The 20,168-nt window shown below is 30.4% G+C and overlaps 1 protein-coding gene across 5 annotated transcripts in view; it reads left to right on the top strand.

The window, feature by feature from the left end:
* Nucleotides 1-20,168, top strand: part of SERCA (ATPase sarcoplasmic/endoplasmic reticulum Ca2+ transporting SERCA) — a 94,193-nt gene that overhangs the window by 69,982 nt on the left and 4,043 nt on the right. For 3 of the 5 annotated variants that reach the window (XM_014427747.2, XM_014427749.2, XM_014427748.3), the window contains exons 6-19: nucleotides 294-432; nucleotides 989-1,131; nucleotides 1,513-1,776; nucleotides 2,370-2,593; nucleotides 3,328-3,541; nucleotides 3,625-3,918; nucleotides 4,015-4,299; nucleotides 4,373-4,585; nucleotides 4,690-4,910; nucleotides 5,015-5,150; nucleotides 5,575-5,727; nucleotides 5,810-5,943; nucleotides 6,242-6,359; nucleotides 6,647-7,383. In XM_014427747.2, the coding sequence (XP_014283233.1) occupies nucleotides 294-432; nucleotides 989-1,131; nucleotides 1,513-1,776; nucleotides 2,370-2,593; nucleotides 3,328-3,541; nucleotides 3,625-3,918; nucleotides 4,015-4,299; nucleotides 4,373-4,585; nucleotides 4,690-4,910; nucleotides 5,015-5,150; nucleotides 5,575-5,727; nucleotides 5,810-5,943; nucleotides 6,242-6,359; nucleotides 6,647-6,847 (2,739 nt within the window). In that variant the 3' untranslated portion in view covers nucleotides 6,848-7,383. Of the gene's footprint in view, nucleotides 1-293; nucleotides 433-988; nucleotides 1,132-1,512; nucleotides 1,777-2,369; nucleotides 2,594-3,327; nucleotides 3,542-3,624; nucleotides 3,919-4,014; nucleotides 4,300-4,372; nucleotides 4,586-4,689; nucleotides 4,911-5,014; nucleotides 5,151-5,574; nucleotides 5,728-5,809; nucleotides 5,944-6,241; nucleotides 6,360-6,646; nucleotides 7,384-9,181; nucleotides 9,869-20,168 lie in introns of those variants that run through there. The other 2 variants (XM_014427750.2, XM_014427751.3) reach the window with 2 other exon arrangements.

The following is a 20,168-nucleotide window of genomic DNA, read 5'->3' as shown; positions in this document are numbered from 1 at the left end:
AAGCCCTGAATAAGGGTTTTTATTCTGATTATGTAATTTGTTAATTTTCTGATTACAAATAATTTTATTTATTCATTTAAATTATTTCTCAATTTACAAAGAATCTTTAATTCATTTTGATTTCTTAGGAGTAATGAATTTTGTATTATATACATACCTATTGTTTACTAATAACATAATTAAAATAAATCCATTATCTATAATTTGGCCAATTACTAAAAAAAATTTCTGCAGTGTTGGATTATTTTATTGATTTTCTTCCAGACGTTCAATGGTGTTTTTTTCTGTTTCAGGAGAGGAATGCCGAATCAGCCATTGAAGCCCTCAAGGAGTATGAACCTGAGATGGGCAAGGTTGTTCGTGCTGACAAAGCTGGTGTACAAAAAATTAGGGCCAAGGAAATCGTTCCTGGTGACATCGTTGAAGTTTCAGGTAAACTATTGCAAGTCAATTATTCAATGTATTTTCTCATAAATGTTCAAGACATATTCTAAACACTCATTATTTTATAACTATTTTTTGTACTAATTTATTTTCTAACTTTTTATAAGCAGTTATATGGTTTCTTCACTGTGAAAGAATACTTTTACAATTTTTACTTTCCATTATAATGCAATCATCATCTGTTTAAGTAACATCAAATTTTTAACCCTAAATATTTCTATAATTTATATAACTGAATAAATCATGTGAAGAGAACATTACATGCAGTCACTGTTTTATTCCACTACTTTAAAATATAGTGTACTATATTAATTATTTAAATAAACATAAAACAAACTTATCCACTCAAGTTTATGCCACATATTTAGTTTACTCAAATATGATTTCTTGAGGGGAAATGTGAACATGGGAAAAGAGGCACATGAACTCCTCTCAGTGCTTACTGTATTAACATTATTTTTATGTTACCTATTCTCTCATAGGTTTAATAACTTATTTAAATCATGAATGATTATAAATCTACTTGTGTATTTGCTTCCAACAGTCGGTGACAAGATTCCTGCTGATATCAGGCTGACCAAGATCTTCTCTACCACACTCAGGATAGATCAGTCCATCCTGACTGGTGAGTCTGTTTCAGTCATCAAGCACACAGACCCTGTTCCAGACCCCAGAGCCGTCAACCAGGTACTTTTCTTTTTATTAGCTACTTATTAAAATGTGTGTTTTATATCCTTCTATGAAGATTAGAAGATTACAACTATGAATAACAGATAAACTTAAAAATAAAAAAGACAGAAAGACTCATATATTATATTTATTGTTTAATAAAATAGTGTGCTTTTAGTACTCTAAATAATCCTTTTCTCCAGTTGTTGAAAAGTCAGAACAAACCTTTTTAGAAAATATTTTCTCTCTCCACTGTTCATTGTTAAACATCTGCCCAAGGAGCCTGCTCCTATTAAGCTAAACACAAGCTTATGTTCTTTTATATATTTGTTTATTTATTTAATTTTAATGGTCTCAATCATTTGTTTTTGATTAATTTTTTTTATTTTACTGTATTAGGACAAAAAGAACATCTTATTCTCTGGTACCAATGTTGCTGCTGGCAAGGCTCGAGGTGTGGTTATGGGAACTGGCCTCAACACTGCCATTGGTAAGATCAGAACTGAAATGTCTGAGACTGAAGAGATTAAGACCCCTCTGCAGCAGAAGTTGGATGAATTTGGTGAACAACTTTCCAAGGTCATTTCCGTCATCTGTGTTGCTGTCTGGGCCATCAACATTGGACACTTTAACGATCCTGCTCATGGTGGATCTTGGATCAAGGCAAGTATTTAAAATTAATTTTTATAAAAATTTTAAGTAGCAATTAGTCCAAACATATTGAAGGTTAGATCGGATCAGCCCTTTTAATTAGTACCCAAATCCATAGTATTTTTCTATAAAAAAAAAAAAAATAATCTTTTTTTTAATGAAAGATTTAGAGATAGTAAGAAAAAACAATGAAGATAAATAACTTTTCCTTATAAACCACATTTTACAAGGGTTTTCAGTTGAAGTTCTTGGAACACCATAAATCTTAAATAATAATAACATTCATGTACTAAATTCTCAAGTGTTAACTAATTAGGCAATATAACATTAAGAGAACCTGATAACTGAGTGGGTTAGGGCATGAATCCTACAGTATGCTTGATTCCGAAGGTTGTGGGTTCGATTCCCACCTGGGTCCGTCATAATTTATTTCATGGCAGCCCCAAGAAATGAATCTTGGCATTTCTACTCTGAGGCTGTATAAGTTCTCAAAGAGGACTTGATACAAAAAAATATATATAAACATAAAAATAACTGATCATCAAATTTTATTAGAGGTTAGAAGTATATATTTTTTCCATTAAAATACTTATTTTTGTATTCAGGGTGCTGTATACTACTTCAAGATTGCTGTTGCCTTAGCTGTCGCTGCTATTCCTGAAGGTCTGCCCGCCGTCATCACCACTTGCCTTGCCCTCGGCACACGCCGTATGGCCAAGAAGAATGCCATTGTTAGGTCTTTGCCATCTGTAGAAACCTTAGGTTGTACCTCTGTAATCTGCTCTGACAAAACTGGTACGCTTACTACCAACCAGATGTCTGTCAGCAGGTGAATATCTTAGTTAATTAAGTTTAAATCTTATATAGTATTAATTTTCTTTTCTTCATTTAATTTTAAGCTATTACTATTAGAAAGGGATTAAAAAACTTCCATGATCAAAAATAATTCAAATAAAGGTGAAAACTTTAATTCCTTTATTTTAGGTTAAATATGAGTTCTCTAAGTTTTCCCCCATTGCCACTGCAAGTGCTGGTGATCAGTTTTAAAAAATAATCAAAAAATGGATGTTTCAGTTTTTTTTTCAAAATATGTCTAATTCAAAAAATATTAGACCATTAAATTCTGCATAAAATGAATGTCTAGTTACCTCTTCTGAATTTTCCATTATTTTTACAGCTTTGATTAATTAAAAAAAAATACAAGTCTATGAAATCACCTGTATACCCTTATGCATTTACTTTTCATGTATTAATACTCACTGAATAGAATTAAATACTCTAAAATATTTATTTTATTTTAAAAGAAAACTTTAGAAATAGCCCATTTTCTCTAAATACTCTCATTTCTTTATCTATCCTATAGCACTCAATGAGGCAGAGGTAGGAAAACGTAAAATATTTATATTTAACCTAAAATAAAGGAATAATTTCACCTGTGTTTGAATGAATTTCAAGTTCTAATCCCTATCTACTGTCTTATTACTGAACAAATTTTCTGCTTTGTTTTTTCATGCTGACACAATATATTTATGAAAAGCTATATTATTTAAATTTATTTCTTAGGATGTTTGTTTTTGAGAAGATTGAAGGATCTGACAGCTCCTTCAGTGAATTTGAAATCACTGGATCAACATACGAACCTATTGGTGAAGTCTTCCTTAAGGGTTCTAAAGTAAAGGGATCTGAATTTGAAACACTCCATGAACTTGGCACCATCTGCATCATGTGCAATGACTCTTCAATTGACTTCAACGAATTCAAGCAAGCTTTTGAAAAGGTAAATTTTTATCAAATTTTGCATTGTTAGTTTTTTCTTAAATGTTCCCTTTATGGAATTATTTATGGATTGTTTGTGAATAGGTAGGAGAGGCCACTGAAACTGCCCTGATTGTCCTCGCTGAGAAAATCAACCCCTTCTCAGTTCCTAAGACTGGCCTTGATAGGAGAACTGCTGCCATTGCTGTCAAACAGGATTTGGAAACCAAATGGAAGAAAGAATTCACCCTTGAGTTCTCCAGAGACAGGAAATCTATGTCTTCTTATTGCACACCACTTAAGCCATCCAAGCTTGGTACTGGTCCTAAACTGTTTGTCAAAGGTGCTCCTGAAGGTGTTCTTGAAAGGTGTACCCATGCCAGAATTGGTTCCACCAAAGTACGTGATTCACTTTTTCATGTTTGTTTTATTTATTTTTCATTAAAAAAAAAAGTTAATATTTTGATTATTAATTTCGATAATTTTTAAATCTAGGTTCCTCTTAATGCTACTCTTAAGAACCGCATCCTCGAACTCACTAGGCAGTATGGTACTGGTCGTGACACCCTGCGTTGCCTTGCCCTTGCCACTGCTGACAACCCAATGAAGCCTGACGAGATGGATCTTGGAGACTCAACCAAATTTTACACCTATGAAGTAGGTCTTACATTTGTTGGTGTTGTTGGAATGTTGGACCCTCCAAGGAAGGAAGTCTTCGACTCTATTGTTCGCTGTCGCGCTGCTGGTATCAGAGTTATTGTCATCACTGGTGACAACAAGGTGTGTACTATTTTGTCACATTTATTCTTGTATTTCCCTAAATTTTGAATTAATTTTCATTATCTCATTTTAGGCCACGGCTGAGGCCATCTGCCGACGTATTGGAGTATTTGGTGAAGATGAAGACACTACTGGCAAATCCTACTCTGGCCGTGAATTTGATGACCTTCCTGTATCTGAACAGAAAGCTGCTTGTGCTAGGGCCAGGCTGTTCTCTAGGGTAGAACCTGCTCACAAATCCAAGATTGTTGAATTCCTTCAGAGTATGAATGAAATCTCAGCTATGGTGAGTAGTCATAAATATCAACAAGAGCTATTGCTATGAAGCCTTATGTGATAATATTTGAATTCAATTCTCTGAAATGTTATTATTTTTCAATTACATTTTAGACTGGTGATGGTGTCAATGATGCTCCTGCCCTGAAGAAGGCTGAAATTGGTATTGCTATGGGCTCAGGAACAGCTGTTGCTAAGTCAGCTTCTGAGATGGTACTCGCTGACGATAACTTCTCCTCCATTGTAGCAGCTGTTGAAGAAGGCAGGGCCATTTACAACAACATGAAACAGTTTATCCGTTACCTTATCTCATCTAACATTGGAGAAGTCGTAAGGTTAGTATAATATAAATATTTACCTTAATAGCTATTTTGTTAATAAAGAAAAAAGAGCTATCCGCTTGAGTAACTTTTGACTAATCAAGATGAAAATTGTTTAGTATCTTCCTTACCGCTGCATTGGGTCTACCTGAAGCTCTGATTCCTGTACAACTCTTGTGGGTCAACCTGGTTACTGACGGCCTTCCAGCTACTGCCCTCGGTTTCAACCCACCCGACTTGGACATCATGGAGAAGGTAACTATCATCTGTTTTATAATAAACAATTTTGCTACTTTAACTTCAATAAACTAGAATTAATTAATTATTCTGATATTTTTATCCCGGATATTTTGTGATGGTAAGTGCCTTTTCTTTTTGTTATTGTTTTTAACTTAATATGTCTAATTCAGCAATTTTTAAAAACAACTAGAGTTATAATTTATAAAATTTTGGGCTGACTTAAAGATGTTGGGTTGTAGAGCTCTTAATTGATGACTTATTTAATTTTTTATTTACTGATGACTATTTTAGTTAATAAAATATTTAATAAGTACTGGGTATGTTGTACTTAATGAAGAAGTTTTTTAGGCTTTGGAAACCTATTTTTTATTTGTACCATTTCTAAATTAATAGCAAAGATAAAAAATTATTTTTAACTACAGTTTGACAATGTTTTCAGCCACCAAGGAAAGCTGATGAGGGTTTGATTTCTGGCTGGTTATTCTTCCGCTATCTTGCCGTTGGAGGATATGTTGGTGCTGCTACCGTTGGAGCTGCTGCCTGGTGGTTTATGTATTCGCCTGAGGGACCACAGATGACATACTATCAACTGGTTAGTAAGATAACAATAAATGCCTCCAGAAACTTTGGATAGAAACTTGTGCCTAATATTGATATATTTCTTGGTTCCTCAGACTCATCACCTGTCATGCCTCCCTGGAAACACTGAATTTGCCGGCATCGACTGCAACATCTTCCATGATCCCCATCCCATGACAATGGCTCTGTCTGTCCTTGTCACCATTGAGATGTTGAATGCCATGAACAGGTCAGTCATTTAAAAATTAAATACCATCACATGATTACTTGCTTATAATTTATTTAGTATTTAATGTTTATCAAATTATTTGTTCTTAATGTCTATTTCATAATCATTTCAAGTATGGTTTAGCTTCCACAAACCTAGAAGTAGCTTTTGATCATTTAGATCAAATCTTTAAAACATATCTCTAAGTAAAATACTGTTTTTATCATTACTTTTAAGATCATGGTGTGAGGAATGATTTTTTATTTTTTCTAATATGATGTTATTGTTTACTGATGTTTATTTTCTTTATTTATCTTAGCTTGTCTGAAAACCAGTCTCTGATGACAATGCCACCCTGGTGCAACATGTGGCTCATTGGCTCCATGGCTCTTTCCTTCTCACTTCACTTTGTCATCCTTTATGTTGACATTCTTTCGGTATGCTTTTATTTATTTTGTTTGGAAGTGTGTATTTTTAGAACTCAGAAATATTTGAAGTTTAACACATGTATATTAAATTTAAAAAATAGGCAAAAGTTTTATGCTGACTTTTTCTGATGTTAATTCATCTCAATACATTTTTTAATAATTTAAGTATATTGTTTTTATCATCTCCAATCAATGAATAATTTGTTGAGATACTTATTGACTGCTACATATCCCATTTATATTAATTGTTTATTTTTCATCTTTCTTGCTCAACTAACTGTGAATTTTTTTTGTAGACTGTGTTCCAAGTCACTCCACTGTCTGTTGATGAGTGGCTAACGGTGATGAAGTTCTCAATCCCTGTTGTACTTCTTGACGAGACATTGAAGTTTGTTGCAAGGAAGATCGCCGATGGTAAGGGATACTTGAGAACTTGTCATGGCATCGTCCTCATGTGGTCTACCTTCTTCCTCATCATCATCTTCGGCCCCCTTTAGTTCTCAGGGCTGGAAGCTTCCCACACATGTCCCTTTCCCTTTCAATGTTCCCTCTCTTTTGTCGTCTTTCTCAGGTTTTTATACATAAGTAATACTGCTAATAAAAGGAACTGTGCATAGCCGGCCAGGCTAATGTGATATGCGTCAGTGCTGAAGGTGATATGCGTGTCATGTGCTAGTGGACTTGTGAAACCAATTTTGTTTTATCATGTTTTTAACCCTGATAGCTAAGAAAGAAGTAATGCAATTGGTGGAGAGCATTAGAGTGAAGACAAAGAGGTTCACAGGACACCCCTCATGTTTGCAATAGCTTATATTACTAACTATGTGTGCCTAAACTAACTGATGTCATATCACCTGATGAGAACAACTCAACTAAACATCAGGGTATAAAAGATGGCGAAATGGGATGTTCAAAAAGAAAAAAAAAATAAATAAAAAGGGGGAAGAATAGTTTCTGTAAATAGTCCAATTCATTATTTAATGTTATTTTTCATAATAAATTGATTTTGAAACCAAAATTTGATGGTCAAGAATTTATATATTTATAATCATAAATTAATAGAATATATTTTGTATATAGTTTGTAAGGAGGGAATGAGGGTTTAACTACGGCTCTAATAAGTGTTCTGTCCTTAAGTCATTAGAATATTTTAAGAAAAAAATTTTCATTGATAAATTGATGAGTGTGAAATGATTTTTTATCATAAATCGACTTCATTTATGTTACATTATTGAGCTATAAGCTTTTGAGTTGATGTTACATTGTTTTTGTCTATGTATCCTATCACTTGATGCTATCATCAAAAAGGTACAGAAACCTGATTGATAGTAGTTTGTATTCATGTACTTGTGCATTCGAAGGTACAGGCCAAGCTTGATTGCTCCATCATATCTTTATTGTGAAAATACTGCCAGTATATATAAAAAAAAAATTCTTCCATAAAAATTTAGTTCATGATTAATTAATCTTAATGGTAATATTCTGAGACTGCTTCGATTTGAACAATTAAACAGCTTCGTATGTTTCATTTTTTTTTTTAATGCATCTTATTTATAGCATTTGGTTTAAATTATTGCTATTGGTAACAACCATAATGGCTAATGGAATTTAATTTATAAATACAGGCAATAGAAATATTTTTATCAGCTTTATCAATGTAACCTGCATCCTTTTGAATTAATCTCTTGTTTATTATCTGATTTTTGCTTTTATATTTATACTTATTGTTTTAATTATGGTAAGCAATTAATTACTTATCTATAGTACTTAAAGTACGCACGAATTACAGTATGCTTTATATAATGAACATTAATTTATATCTTACATATTGTATACCTCAGAGAATGTGGCTGCATTGGAGCTAAGGTATAATTTATCTATTATGTTAACATTTGAGTTGTTTTCATTTATTAATTTTACCATTGGTTCTCCATATAGTCATAATTATTATCGATTTTATTTAATTTGTTTTTCTTTATGATTTTAATTGGGATGTGTGTTATAACATACTTTTTGAAAATGTAGGAAAAGTCTGATAGAAAAAAAGAGCTTTGTTAGTCTAGAAACAGTATCATAAAGAGAAAGAACTAATCAAGATGATTGTTTTTATTTTATTAACTACTTGATTCCAAATTTTTAAAAATACTCAATATTCAATACAGCTGCCGACTTTTTTCTTTGGCTGATCATAGGCTTCCTTAGTTTTTCTAGCAAAGATTAATCAAGCATAAATGAAAGTATTTCATAAAAAATTAGATATCATTATTTCTTTTAATTTATTTTTTCTTTGAAACTGGTGGATGAATAAGGGAAGCAAATAAGATGAAAGTATTTACATTAATAATTAAGGTTTAATCAAATATAATTTTATTCAATGGCTTATTTTATATTGATTATCAATGAGCTATAATATCTGCATTTTAACAATCAACATCTTGTTTAATAAAATTTTATTTGAAGTAAAAACTTTTTTGTCTTTGTTGTATTATTATTATTATTTAAATACATTAATAACTGTAGTAAAAATAAAAATATATATATTTATAAAATTCAATTAGAGAACCTTTGGTAAATGATAATAGGTATATATTTTCATTTTTTTAGCAATTAGCTTTTGCTACTCATTATTTTTACTGATCTTTCAAACTCTCTAGTTTGCTGTTTATTTTTAACAATTTAACTTGATAGCTAATTTTAAATTTCCTTTTTTTTAGTTTTCAATCTTGTAATAATGGCTAATGAAAATAAAATACGACAATAATTTTGAACAATATTTATTTTTTTATTTTATTTTTTGTTTGTTTTGTATTATTAAGCTTGTTATGATGTAGGTGGGGATGATCAGTATTTGCAGCGGAAGGAATCTGTTGCAGATTAAATGCATGAGGCATGTGCTCGTTGGTTCTATAATGCATGCTCTTATCCTTACATTAGTATCTATTACCTGATTAGATTTATCTAACGGCCTACGGTTTTATTAATAATTGGTCGATATTTTCTACATTCCTAATGGAACAAATGAAATAAATTAATAATCTGTTGTTGAAGTATTGGTAGCCGACCCATAACCAATAGTGATATTTCATCGACCTATTGTGATTCTTACTTAAAATTTAGGGGGGAAAGTCTTCAGTAATTCTATGAAAGAACCTTTTTTCTTCATTCTTAAATATCATAATATACTTATCAAATGTAGTGTAGTTATTTCAATTGTAGAAAATAAATTAAATTTAAAAGAAAACACATAAAAAAAAGAATATTAAATAAGATAATTTATAATTTGTAAATATTGTTTAAAAATGTTTGTTATAATTTAACTTATGTTTATTTCCTATTTATGATAAATGAATTAGAATGCTAGTGCTATTTTGGATGAATTGTTTGGATTTCATTTGTGTAAGGAATAATGTAAAACGATTCCATGAATATTTTCATAATTTAAACATGTTATGTAAGATAAATTTTTGGATTTTGTATGCAGGCCTTATGAATAATAAAAAGTGTTTGCTGATTTGTAACATCTGATTTGGCTTCATTTCATTTGTTTTAATGAGAGAGGAAAAAAAGTGCAGTTTCTGATCTAAATATTTAAATAATAAAATCAGAAACTGTACTGATGTGGAACATTGTGTTCTTCATGACAATGCGCTTAATGAAGTGATTACTAATGCATTTAAGACTCTGGATTTTAGTGTTGTTTTGAGAAATCGCATGATATAACCCTATCCAACGATTGGGATTTTCAGAAACAAATGCTTTTTCTCAATTACTCCTTGATATAATTTATTAAATAAGTGAAATGGATATTTCATATTTTATTTCTATAAAACATGGGGTCTTAACCTTCAGTCCATAATACAATTTCAAGTGGCCAGTGATAATATTGTTGGTTTGCTTTGATGGTTGCACAGCTTAAAAAAGTTTTATTTGGTTTTAAACGTATTTGATTGATAGTATGGTAAACTGGGAGGAGTTTCTACTAAGCTCCACTCCCTCCTCCAAGGTTATCCTACTTGTTAAAAAGTTGCCCTAGTCGACAATGCTATCTTTTGAATGTATTCAATACAAAATAAATATAATCATTTATTTTTTAATTTGGGCCACCATCAAAGTTTAGCTGCAATATACATCCAGTTGGTTGGATACGATATATTTTGTAAATTTTTAATTTGACAACTAATGAGCTAATGTTTTATACAGTCAGCGATGGGCGTACCCAGAGGGGGGCGGAAGGGGACAGTGACAGCTGACCCCTAGAAGTGAAAAAATTATTAGTTTAATAAAAACTAATTTTTTTTTGTCAAGAAAATAATTATTAATTTAATAAAAATATTATCAAGAAAATAATTGTAGTAACTAATAAAGCAATGCCCCTCCCCTCCCCCCTAGTTTTGATCCTGGGTACACCCTTGTAGTCGGCATGGATGTTCCAAATGTTATTAGGTAGTATTAAATTCAATATAGAATAAAAACCCTGACAACTGCATTGCAACGAAAACATAAAATCAAATTTTAAAATTAATTTTGTGCGACTTAAATATGATTTTTTTTTTAATAATTTTAATTCAGTTTCATTTGAAACATCCAGCCAAGTCATTTGTCGCAATAACTCTTTCTTTAAAAAACTCCTTTAATACTCAGAAATTTAATTAGATATTTATTATTTATACAATTAATGGGAAATCATGACCATCATATTGAACCCTTAATGCAATACAAACATATCTAAAAAAGAAATGCATTTTTAATTTTCTGATAGTTGCTTTTCCAATAAAAATAAAACAAAATAATTTATTAATTATTTTAGTTTTACATTGTGAATTATAAAGTAAAAAAAAGAAATACAACAAAAAATATATAATATTATTGTTCCCTATCCTATTTGGAAACCTTGTTATTTTGACTTCTAGTTATCATTTGTTTAAATAGTTACTTAAGATTCATTTATTTTTCTAATATTTTGAAATTTATTCTGAGAAGTGAATGCCTTTACTATCAAAGGGAAGGATTGTTGAAAGGTTAAGAACCCCAGTACTATATTATAACTCTATTTGAAAACCTTTTTTAATTTTTTTTATTTTCATGTTTCTTTTTACTGGTCTTGAAATAAATAGTCACGCTTAATTTTTGATAATGGATTTATGAAATATAAATATTATTATTGATTGAATTATTTAATTTACTTGCTTGGATTTAAAATTTATTCAGTTAGATTTTTTTAAAGTTAAAAGTTAAATCTCATCCCATTTCACAAAGCTGTTGTGTGAAGTGTTATGATTTTTTTTTTTAATTTGTTAATGAAGAAATGAATTTTTATATACCAAGATTAATGAATGTGTTGCATTTTTTTTTCTTAACATTAACTATTGATGCCCTTATTCTGTTAAACAAAAAAGAAAAAAAGGTAAGTATTTATTTCCTTGTGTGATAATACAGCTTTAAGATTAGCTCTCCTGTGATGTAAAGAAGGTAAGCATAATTATTTTTTATATAAAATTTATTATGATTAATGAAAATCGCTGTTCCTCTTTTGCATTTAGAAAAAAAATTTAATTTATTTGTAGAAAGGCATTTTTTTAAATGAATTATGCATTTTGTCATATCCCATTGATTAGTTACCTGCAATGTGTTCATGATAATTATCAAGTTATTACAATTATCTTTCAATGTTTATTTGTTGTAGAATGTTTATTTTAATGTTTAACTGAAAACCTTGCAATCTGCACGTAAGCATTTCATACCCCGTTTACTTTAATTTTGTTAATTGGTGAATTTTTGGCAATTCTTGGTGTAATTCAGTATCAATATTTTTACTGTTTTTTTTCTTCCTTTTTTTTTTTTTAATATGAAGGACTTTTATTCTTTTTTTCACTGTGACAGATTCCAGCTGCAGTATAGATGAAATTTCATTCTGTCATTCATGTATAAATAGGTTTCTTAAATTTCTAATTTAAAAGAACTTTTGTTTTTAATTAATACAATAAATTTTGACTTAGTAAATCGATTAATTATAATCGTGTTTTATTCATAGTCATATCTTGCTCAGGATAGAAATACTATCTTTTTTTTTTGTGATATTTATTTTTATTATCAAGAATTTAAAGTAAATAATCCGACCCTACAAAAAAATCTGATGTTCTAAATATATTCAACAGATTTGTTAAGATGTGCTGAGAATAATTTTTATAATTTATATTTTATCTTTAAAATATCTGAGGCCAGTTTAAATTTAAACTTTACCAATACTTTTTTATTAGCATTTTTGAAACATAAGTCAAAACCGCATTTCATACCTCCATATTGTGTTGTTCACAGAATTGTTCCTGCACTACTTTCATTCTTGCTTTCTCAGCTTTCTATTCAGATATGTTTTATTTGGTCCCTTGAAATCATAATCATTATGAAATTAAAGAGTTTCGGTTTTTTTTCTTCTAAAGACTGCTTTTATATAAAATAAGATTTATTATATATATTCTATCTTTAGTCTTAATAGTTTCATTTAGAACATATGATATTTTTATCGAAATGTATTATTTTTTTAGTATATTGAAGCAAAGAAGAGAATATATTTCCTTTCCCCTTCATGCTCTTATTCCATTTGGTTATCATATCATTTTTTTTTGTATAAATAATAATGTTATTATAAATCAATAAGTCTAATTACTGGTTCATTCAACAAATTTTATTTATATATTTTAGGCACGCTTATTATTATTTGATTTAAATTTTGTGCAAGTAATGAGGCCCACTTCACCTATTTATTAGCTGTCAAATAAGTATGTTAAGAGTGGATTCTCAAGTGTTCCAATAACAACTTGTGTTTTGTTATATTGGTCATTGATCAACTATGGAATCCTGAGACATTTATATTACAAGGTTCCTAACCCTTCATTGGTAGTCTAGTATGGATACTGGCCAGATCACTTTATTGTGGTGATCTGGTGAAAGAGAAAATAAACTCCAAGTACTGAACCACTGAAAGGTTTATGTGGAATGCTATGTTTGGTCTATGCATACTCAAAAATGACACTCAACATTAGGAACAGTTCTACTATTGCAAAAGACCAACTAGTGAAACCTTAATATTCAAATCATTATTTTAACTAATTTTGGGTAGGTTTTTGAAGTAAACAACTTGAGTAATACATCATGTGGTTCAGAAACCATTAAAAAGAAGCTGTGTAAAACAAATATAAAAATTTATTAATGGTTATTATAATTAGTAGATTTATTTTTGTAATTTAAACAGTACCTCTGGTAACACTGTGTATACATATAACCTTACTAGTTTCCTTTTGTGTGTTGTGCTATCTATATTTAATGTTATTGCAAAATTTGTTCTTGAATAATCAATCTAGTATTTCAAAAACAATAATATTAAAAGAAAGCTAGGTGCATATTTTTCAGTGGAATGGTTTTTTACCTTAATATTTCTCGTACATATGTTGGAATTATGATTTTGGGTGAATTGACACTATTAATAGGTAGGTTCATTGAGAAATATAGAAGCATTTTGTTCTAAATTCTAATTTAATTTAAAATTTTAACACGTCACATTCGCACTCCAAACAATTTAATAAGCTAAAAGCAAGCAAAATGTTTTAAATATTAGGTTAAAATTAAACTATTAAATAATCTGGGTACTCTGTGGTTACACATTATTGCCAAGTCTTGGATTTAGCATAGAATATTTCAAAATTAATAAACTTAAAGAAGCATGAACTTATTTATTTAATTAAAAATAATAATAATAGTATATGGCCATTGATCTCATTAACCATGAATTCTTAATTATACATTATGTTGAATGACCCATTATTGGAAGCTCTAATTATTGATTGATAACAGTAATTTTTTACTAAATAATTCAAAAACACTATCCAAATTATAGTCTCAAAACATTTATTTCATTTATACGTCCAACGTTTCGGCCATCTTCAGGGACAATCTTAATTTACTATGAGACATATCATTTAACCATTTAAAAAAACTCCATACAGGCTATTCTGCCCAGGTCAAAACATTTATATCTAATATGTCAAAAATACATTAAAAATCACAGTCAAATTATTTCTCTTTTACCACTATAAGTAATTTGTTTTAACTGTACAAATATTTTAATAAATATGTTAACTGTCAGCAAAAATTATAGACTATTTATATTTTAGTATATTACACTACAAAAATTGTAACTGACCTCAATACCTGCGGTAAGAAAAAATCAATAAGATATAAATAATATAATAAAAATAGTCCTGTCAAATTTGTTTTTTGCTGCATTGATGCATGTAGTAGCAAATGTTTCGATAAAATTCCACTGCGTCCCACAGAAAATTTTATAATTTTAAAAGCTTGCGAAATAGCACAGGATGTCAAATTTATTTCTATCAGTCATCATCTCTAACATATAAGCGTAGTCCAGTCAAATTTTTTTTTTTTTTTATTGTTTTTTGCACTTAATAACTTGAGTCCAAACGATTCATGAATGCACCCTCCACAACCCTAATAAATTTCAGTTAGTGCGCATTGGGAGAAAGGGACTTCCAGCTCACTTTTTTGAGTTTGTAAATAATATTCTTTCCAAAATTGAAGGTTCTAAATAGTATGTTCAGTTTGACCCCTGCCTGTCACCGCATCCCAGATATGAGCCAGCGGAAAACCGGCATCCACTGCTCATCAGTCTGTGGCAATTGCCACATCTTAGAGGAAGGTCTAAAACGTGAGGCGCTAAAGTTTTCTAATCTAGGTAGCCTATACCTTGGAGACGGTAACAGATAGGGTTAAAATGGACTATACCATTTCGTAGGTAATTTCAAAAGCTTTTAAATCGGAACTATATTAATTTTCTGTGTAATGTACCGTTTTCGAGCCAAAAACTAAAAAAATGGTTCCTCTCCCTACCCCTTTTGCGACAAGAAAAATTTAGGCGTTGTTCAGGAATAACAGGTGTTCTAGAAACCTTTCATAAACACATTACTGAAACTATTGGTGTAAGGGTTGCCAGTAACTCAGTGGTTAAGACACAGTCTTACCAATTTGACGTCTATTGGCGGTGCCGGTTCGAATCCGGCCTGGGGCGTTGACCCTTTCAATTGAATGGTGGTCCTACAAACTGAAAACCATGGTTAGGCAGTATAAGACTTCAATGGGAGTCTTGGCCGAAAAAAAATTGTAGGTACTACGTAATAAATTAAAATCCATCAAAAACCTTATTTTACTGGACTACACCTTATATTTTGTTGACGGTAACAGATAGTGATAAATTTTATATCACATTGTAGGGAATTTCACAAGATTTAATTATGGAAATAGAACAATGTTCAGTACGTTGCTCCATTTTCGAGCATTACAGTTTACTAAATTTACTCTAATAATATAAGAGTGTTTTAGAAGGGAACAAGGCTAGACAAACAAAAATGGCTATCCCTTACGTGTTTCTTTAACAACAATAAAAGTTAAAACGTACTACTATAATTATATACTTGGACAGTGTGGTTTTTGGTACAACTTTTTTCCAATTTTCGCCTCCCTAACTCGGTGTAGCATCAGAATAAAACGTTGAATTATAGCTCTTCAAAAAGAAAGAAATTCTGCGCACTTCCCTTACAGCATACAACTCCGATTTTTAGTTTTCAAGGTATTTTAATTCAAATGTTCAAAAACTTGTAATGATTCCATTTTTGGCTCTATATTTTCTTCCTTTTAGCGTCAAGATACGATTTTGAATTATAGCTCATTACAACGAGGAGCTATAAGCGTTCTTTCTTCAAGCTTAAGACAGAAAATATTAGTTCAAGATTAATAGTAATAGTTATAATATAATAATAATAATTAGAATTATTTTGTAAAATAATAGTAGGAACTTTAAGATCACTCAATCGGAATGATACTAACGAGACTGTTGATTACTGTAAGCTTCTATTCTCCCATCACGATATACAAATTTTCCTGCCAGAATTGACCAGCGTTCCTCCCAACATAGTTTCATCCATCACGTCACGAAATCAATTTACTTCCGTATAATTATTTTCTCTTAAGTTGAAGAACCTCGATAAAAATGTTTCACAAATAAAAATAATAGAAAAATAAAATTACTAGATTAACATAACATGAATGAAACAATAGTGACTGCCCATCTGAGCTGTGAACCTGTTAGCCATTCATAAAATATTCAATTATCAGTCTAAGTATTCAATCTGGAGCTGTTAGTATCTAAACATGATTTTAAAAAAGTCAATAGATTTCGTTAAATTAGAAGTAATATCATGTTGAAACAGAGACCCTAAAAGCGATAACCTTAGTGAAGTATTATTTGAAAGCCTTTGCTCTTAAATTGAATTTAACTGCATCAAATTAGTAACTGTAATTGGGGAATAAACGAATTTTGCAATGTTGAAAATAAACTTTTTGATATGAATGTGCATTTAATGTTATGTAATGCTAGGCTATCTGAGGAACAGATTTTGTAATATTTTCTAATTACAATACAGATTTAGAATTTCTAAAAAAGGGCGACGAAACCGATGATAAAGATATAGGAAATAAATACACTTTTGTGCTTGCCGCAAACCCAAGACTTGTACTAATGCTTGGCAAACAAAGGAGGCAACGAACATCGGCATCCACACATTTGTTTTGTTCTTTTAAATTTATGCGGCTATTACATTCAATGTACTCTATTTTCATTATGAAAAGGGACAAAATAAAGATAAGCGAAATGAAAGGAAACGTAAATATGAGCAATGTAGGTCGTAGATGACATAGATTCGTGTAAGTAAAACTACATAATATATACATTCAACCTTCCTTTTATAATTTTTATCAGAAACTTTTAACTTTAATTATCAAGACATATAATGTCTTTATAAATATATCTTTGTGCTATGTTAAGTTAAAAGTAAACTGCTAAAGTTGATTAAAAAGGTTTGAAACAATGTAATTACACCGAATCGATATAATTTTAAAATATACAACCTTAAACAAAAGTTAATTATTGAATCTAAAGGTTGGTGAAATTCTCGAATTAATTAAAACAAGGAAAGCACAAATATTCATCAGTTGGCAGTTCTAAAACAAATAAAACTGAAAATCAACGTGTGTATTGAGCACAAGAGCTCTTTTGTGTCCAAAAACCGACCAATGGGTCGACCGCAAATCCAGGCCAACTTGTACCAAACAATCCAAGCAACCCACCCACACGCCACTCTTTGGCAAACCTGTAGTAGCACCTTTAGGAGAATGTGTATAGTAAATTAGTCATATATAAAAATGACTATATAAAAGTCACAAGAAAATAAAATTATTGGTTGATGGCTTCTTTTTTTTTTTTTTTATTGCTATTTACATAAAAATACATCAAGTAAATTTGATGTAAGATCAAAATGGAGTGATACAGGGATGTTGAGAAACTACCAATTGGTAGCACTCTGATCATATTTCTACACTAGAAGGTCTCGAGGCCTTTTGTCAGGAACAGAAGAAGAAGGAAGGTTAGAAACTTGAAAGTTTCGATTGTTAGGGAATTTATACTGGAAGGTTTGATGTCTGGTTAATAGCAAGGAATGATTGTCATTTCTGTGTCGCAGATTTACTTATTTCTCGCCAACTGTAACCTGAAAGTTAGAAGTTAATTAAATATCACCTTCCTTAGAGTTCTAAAACAAAACTTGGCCGTTTACATAAAAGGATGAAAAATACCTCAAGTTCTTCGAAAACAAAACATAGCGTTGAAGATTTGTAATATTATTTTTAATAATTAAAATTACCACAATCCTGCTCGTGAATAAAAAATTATCAACCATTGGTGGAAGTACAAAGGTTTAAACCCGCAAATATGAGAAAATGGGATACTAGACGATAAGGGGACAATTTGTGAAACCCTGTCCCTTTTGCCTACTATCCACTCCAAGGATTGGGTATCGCCACCGAATCTTAGGATTCGCTAAGCTTATTATTATTAAGTATACTTCAAGTATCTACCTCGCTACTTAATTCCCCTTACGAGATCTCATGTGCTTCTTCTAGAATCATTTATATCCATTGGAAAAACCGCTTTGAATTTCCATGATTTTATCTTGTAGATATCCCTTTTCTAAAAGTTCTTGACTACTATAAATTTTTTGGAAGAGATTTCCCTAGATATGTTAATTATAGATGAAATATACAGATATTTTTAAATTTAGTTTATCACGGGTAATATGACCTGAGCAGATGCGTAAATACCAGATGGCAAATACCAAGAGGCTTGATTAGAGACGAAGTTTTTTTTTTCAATTACACTCATCTAATTTTAAAAATGTTTTCATCTACTCAATGGCTCATGCAAGGATATGACAAACTTGTGGCTTATATATGAATATATATTCGCTCCTGATATATAAATATATGTTTTATATATTTCATAATATTACAGGTGAACATCTTGGAATTAGGTTTGACAAACTAATACAATTAATTGTCGAGAAACTAAGAAATAATGCGCACTAGATTCTAATAGATTTCTAAGTTTTGGCTTGTCACACTCTGGCTCCAAACCATCAATTAATTAAATTAGGATAAGAAACGTCGTACTGACAGAGCCATAGCAGCCATAACACTACCCTGTTTCTAATCAAACATAACGCTAAGGGCTGGGGATTAGGCCACGCCCCTTGAAGGCAATTTTACGTTGAAGTTAATAGGGATTTTACATATTAATGAAATTATCTGTAAAAACGTTCATCTAATCGCAAATGTAAACATAATAGAAGTTTTAGTAAATGTCATTTCCCAAAATTTTGTACATCTATAATGAAAATCCGTTAAGCCGTTCGAGAAATTCGTACTTCTTTCTCTATTTTGTTTAGAATCATTTCAACTTGAATATTAAAGTTCCTAAATATAAATAAATATATATATATATACTTTGATTTTTAAAAAGTAAGGAGTGAATATAAAATGAAATTAACTAGGTCAATTTTTTTAATTATTGTTTTCTAGGAACAGTTAGTAAAAAATTAATTTCTTTTTTGGAAAACATTAAAATAAAAAGTGCGATACAAATAAATAATGGTTTCTAATATAATGAAGAATGTTGTTGAAATTCAGTCATACATTTAAATTTTAAGTAAGAAGCTTAAGGGATCTCAAAACCTGGCTACTACGCCCCAGTGTGAATCCAGATATCTTTGAGTTGAAACAAAAAAAAAAAATATTTTAGCTATAAATATTATTAAACTTCTAAACATTTTGTACCAAACCTTATGTTCTAGTTGAACACGAGAAAGGCTGTATCCTCTAGAAACAAAGGCAATTAAAGGAGTGTTCTAAACAGGACCATCACTTACCAAGTGGGGTCCGGCCATTTTAAGAAATGGGGGCTCCTAGGTTTTAGAAATTATGGATTAACAACTGAAATACACAAAATACAAATCAAAATCATTATTTTATTAAATAACTGAGAGGTAAAAAATACTTTTAAACAACTAAGTTAAAAATTTACAAGATCGATCACAGAAAATAAGAACCGAATAAATGTGTCACGAGGCCAAGAGCCCAAGCAGAGAAAGAAGTCAGTTATTTCAATCCACTTGTTTATTACTTTTATGAAAGCTACGTATAATTACTAGTCAAAATTTATGAGTCTGCTAAGTATAGGTAAGGGAATACAAAATGGCGGCTGTTTCAAAACATTAAAAAAAACATGAAAGAAATAGTCGGGTTTGGTCAATAAGCAACAGAAAATACCAGGTCATTCAAAAAGTCCTGTCGTTTTTTTAGGGGAAATTATAAATAAATAAATATTTTCAAATAATCACCTTTATTCATCAAAATATCCAC

Source organism: Halyomorpha halys, unplaced genomic scaffold, assembly GCF_000696795.3.
Source record: "Halyomorpha halys isolate HHAL.00 unplaced genomic scaffold, Hhal_1.1 Scaffold669.1, whole genome shotgun sequence".
NCBI lineage: Eukaryota > Metazoa > Arthropoda > Insecta > Hemiptera > Pentatomidae > Halyomorpha > Halyomorpha halys.
Note: the sequence above shows the minus strand (reverse complement) of the source record. Positions and strands in the feature narration are given on the sequence as shown.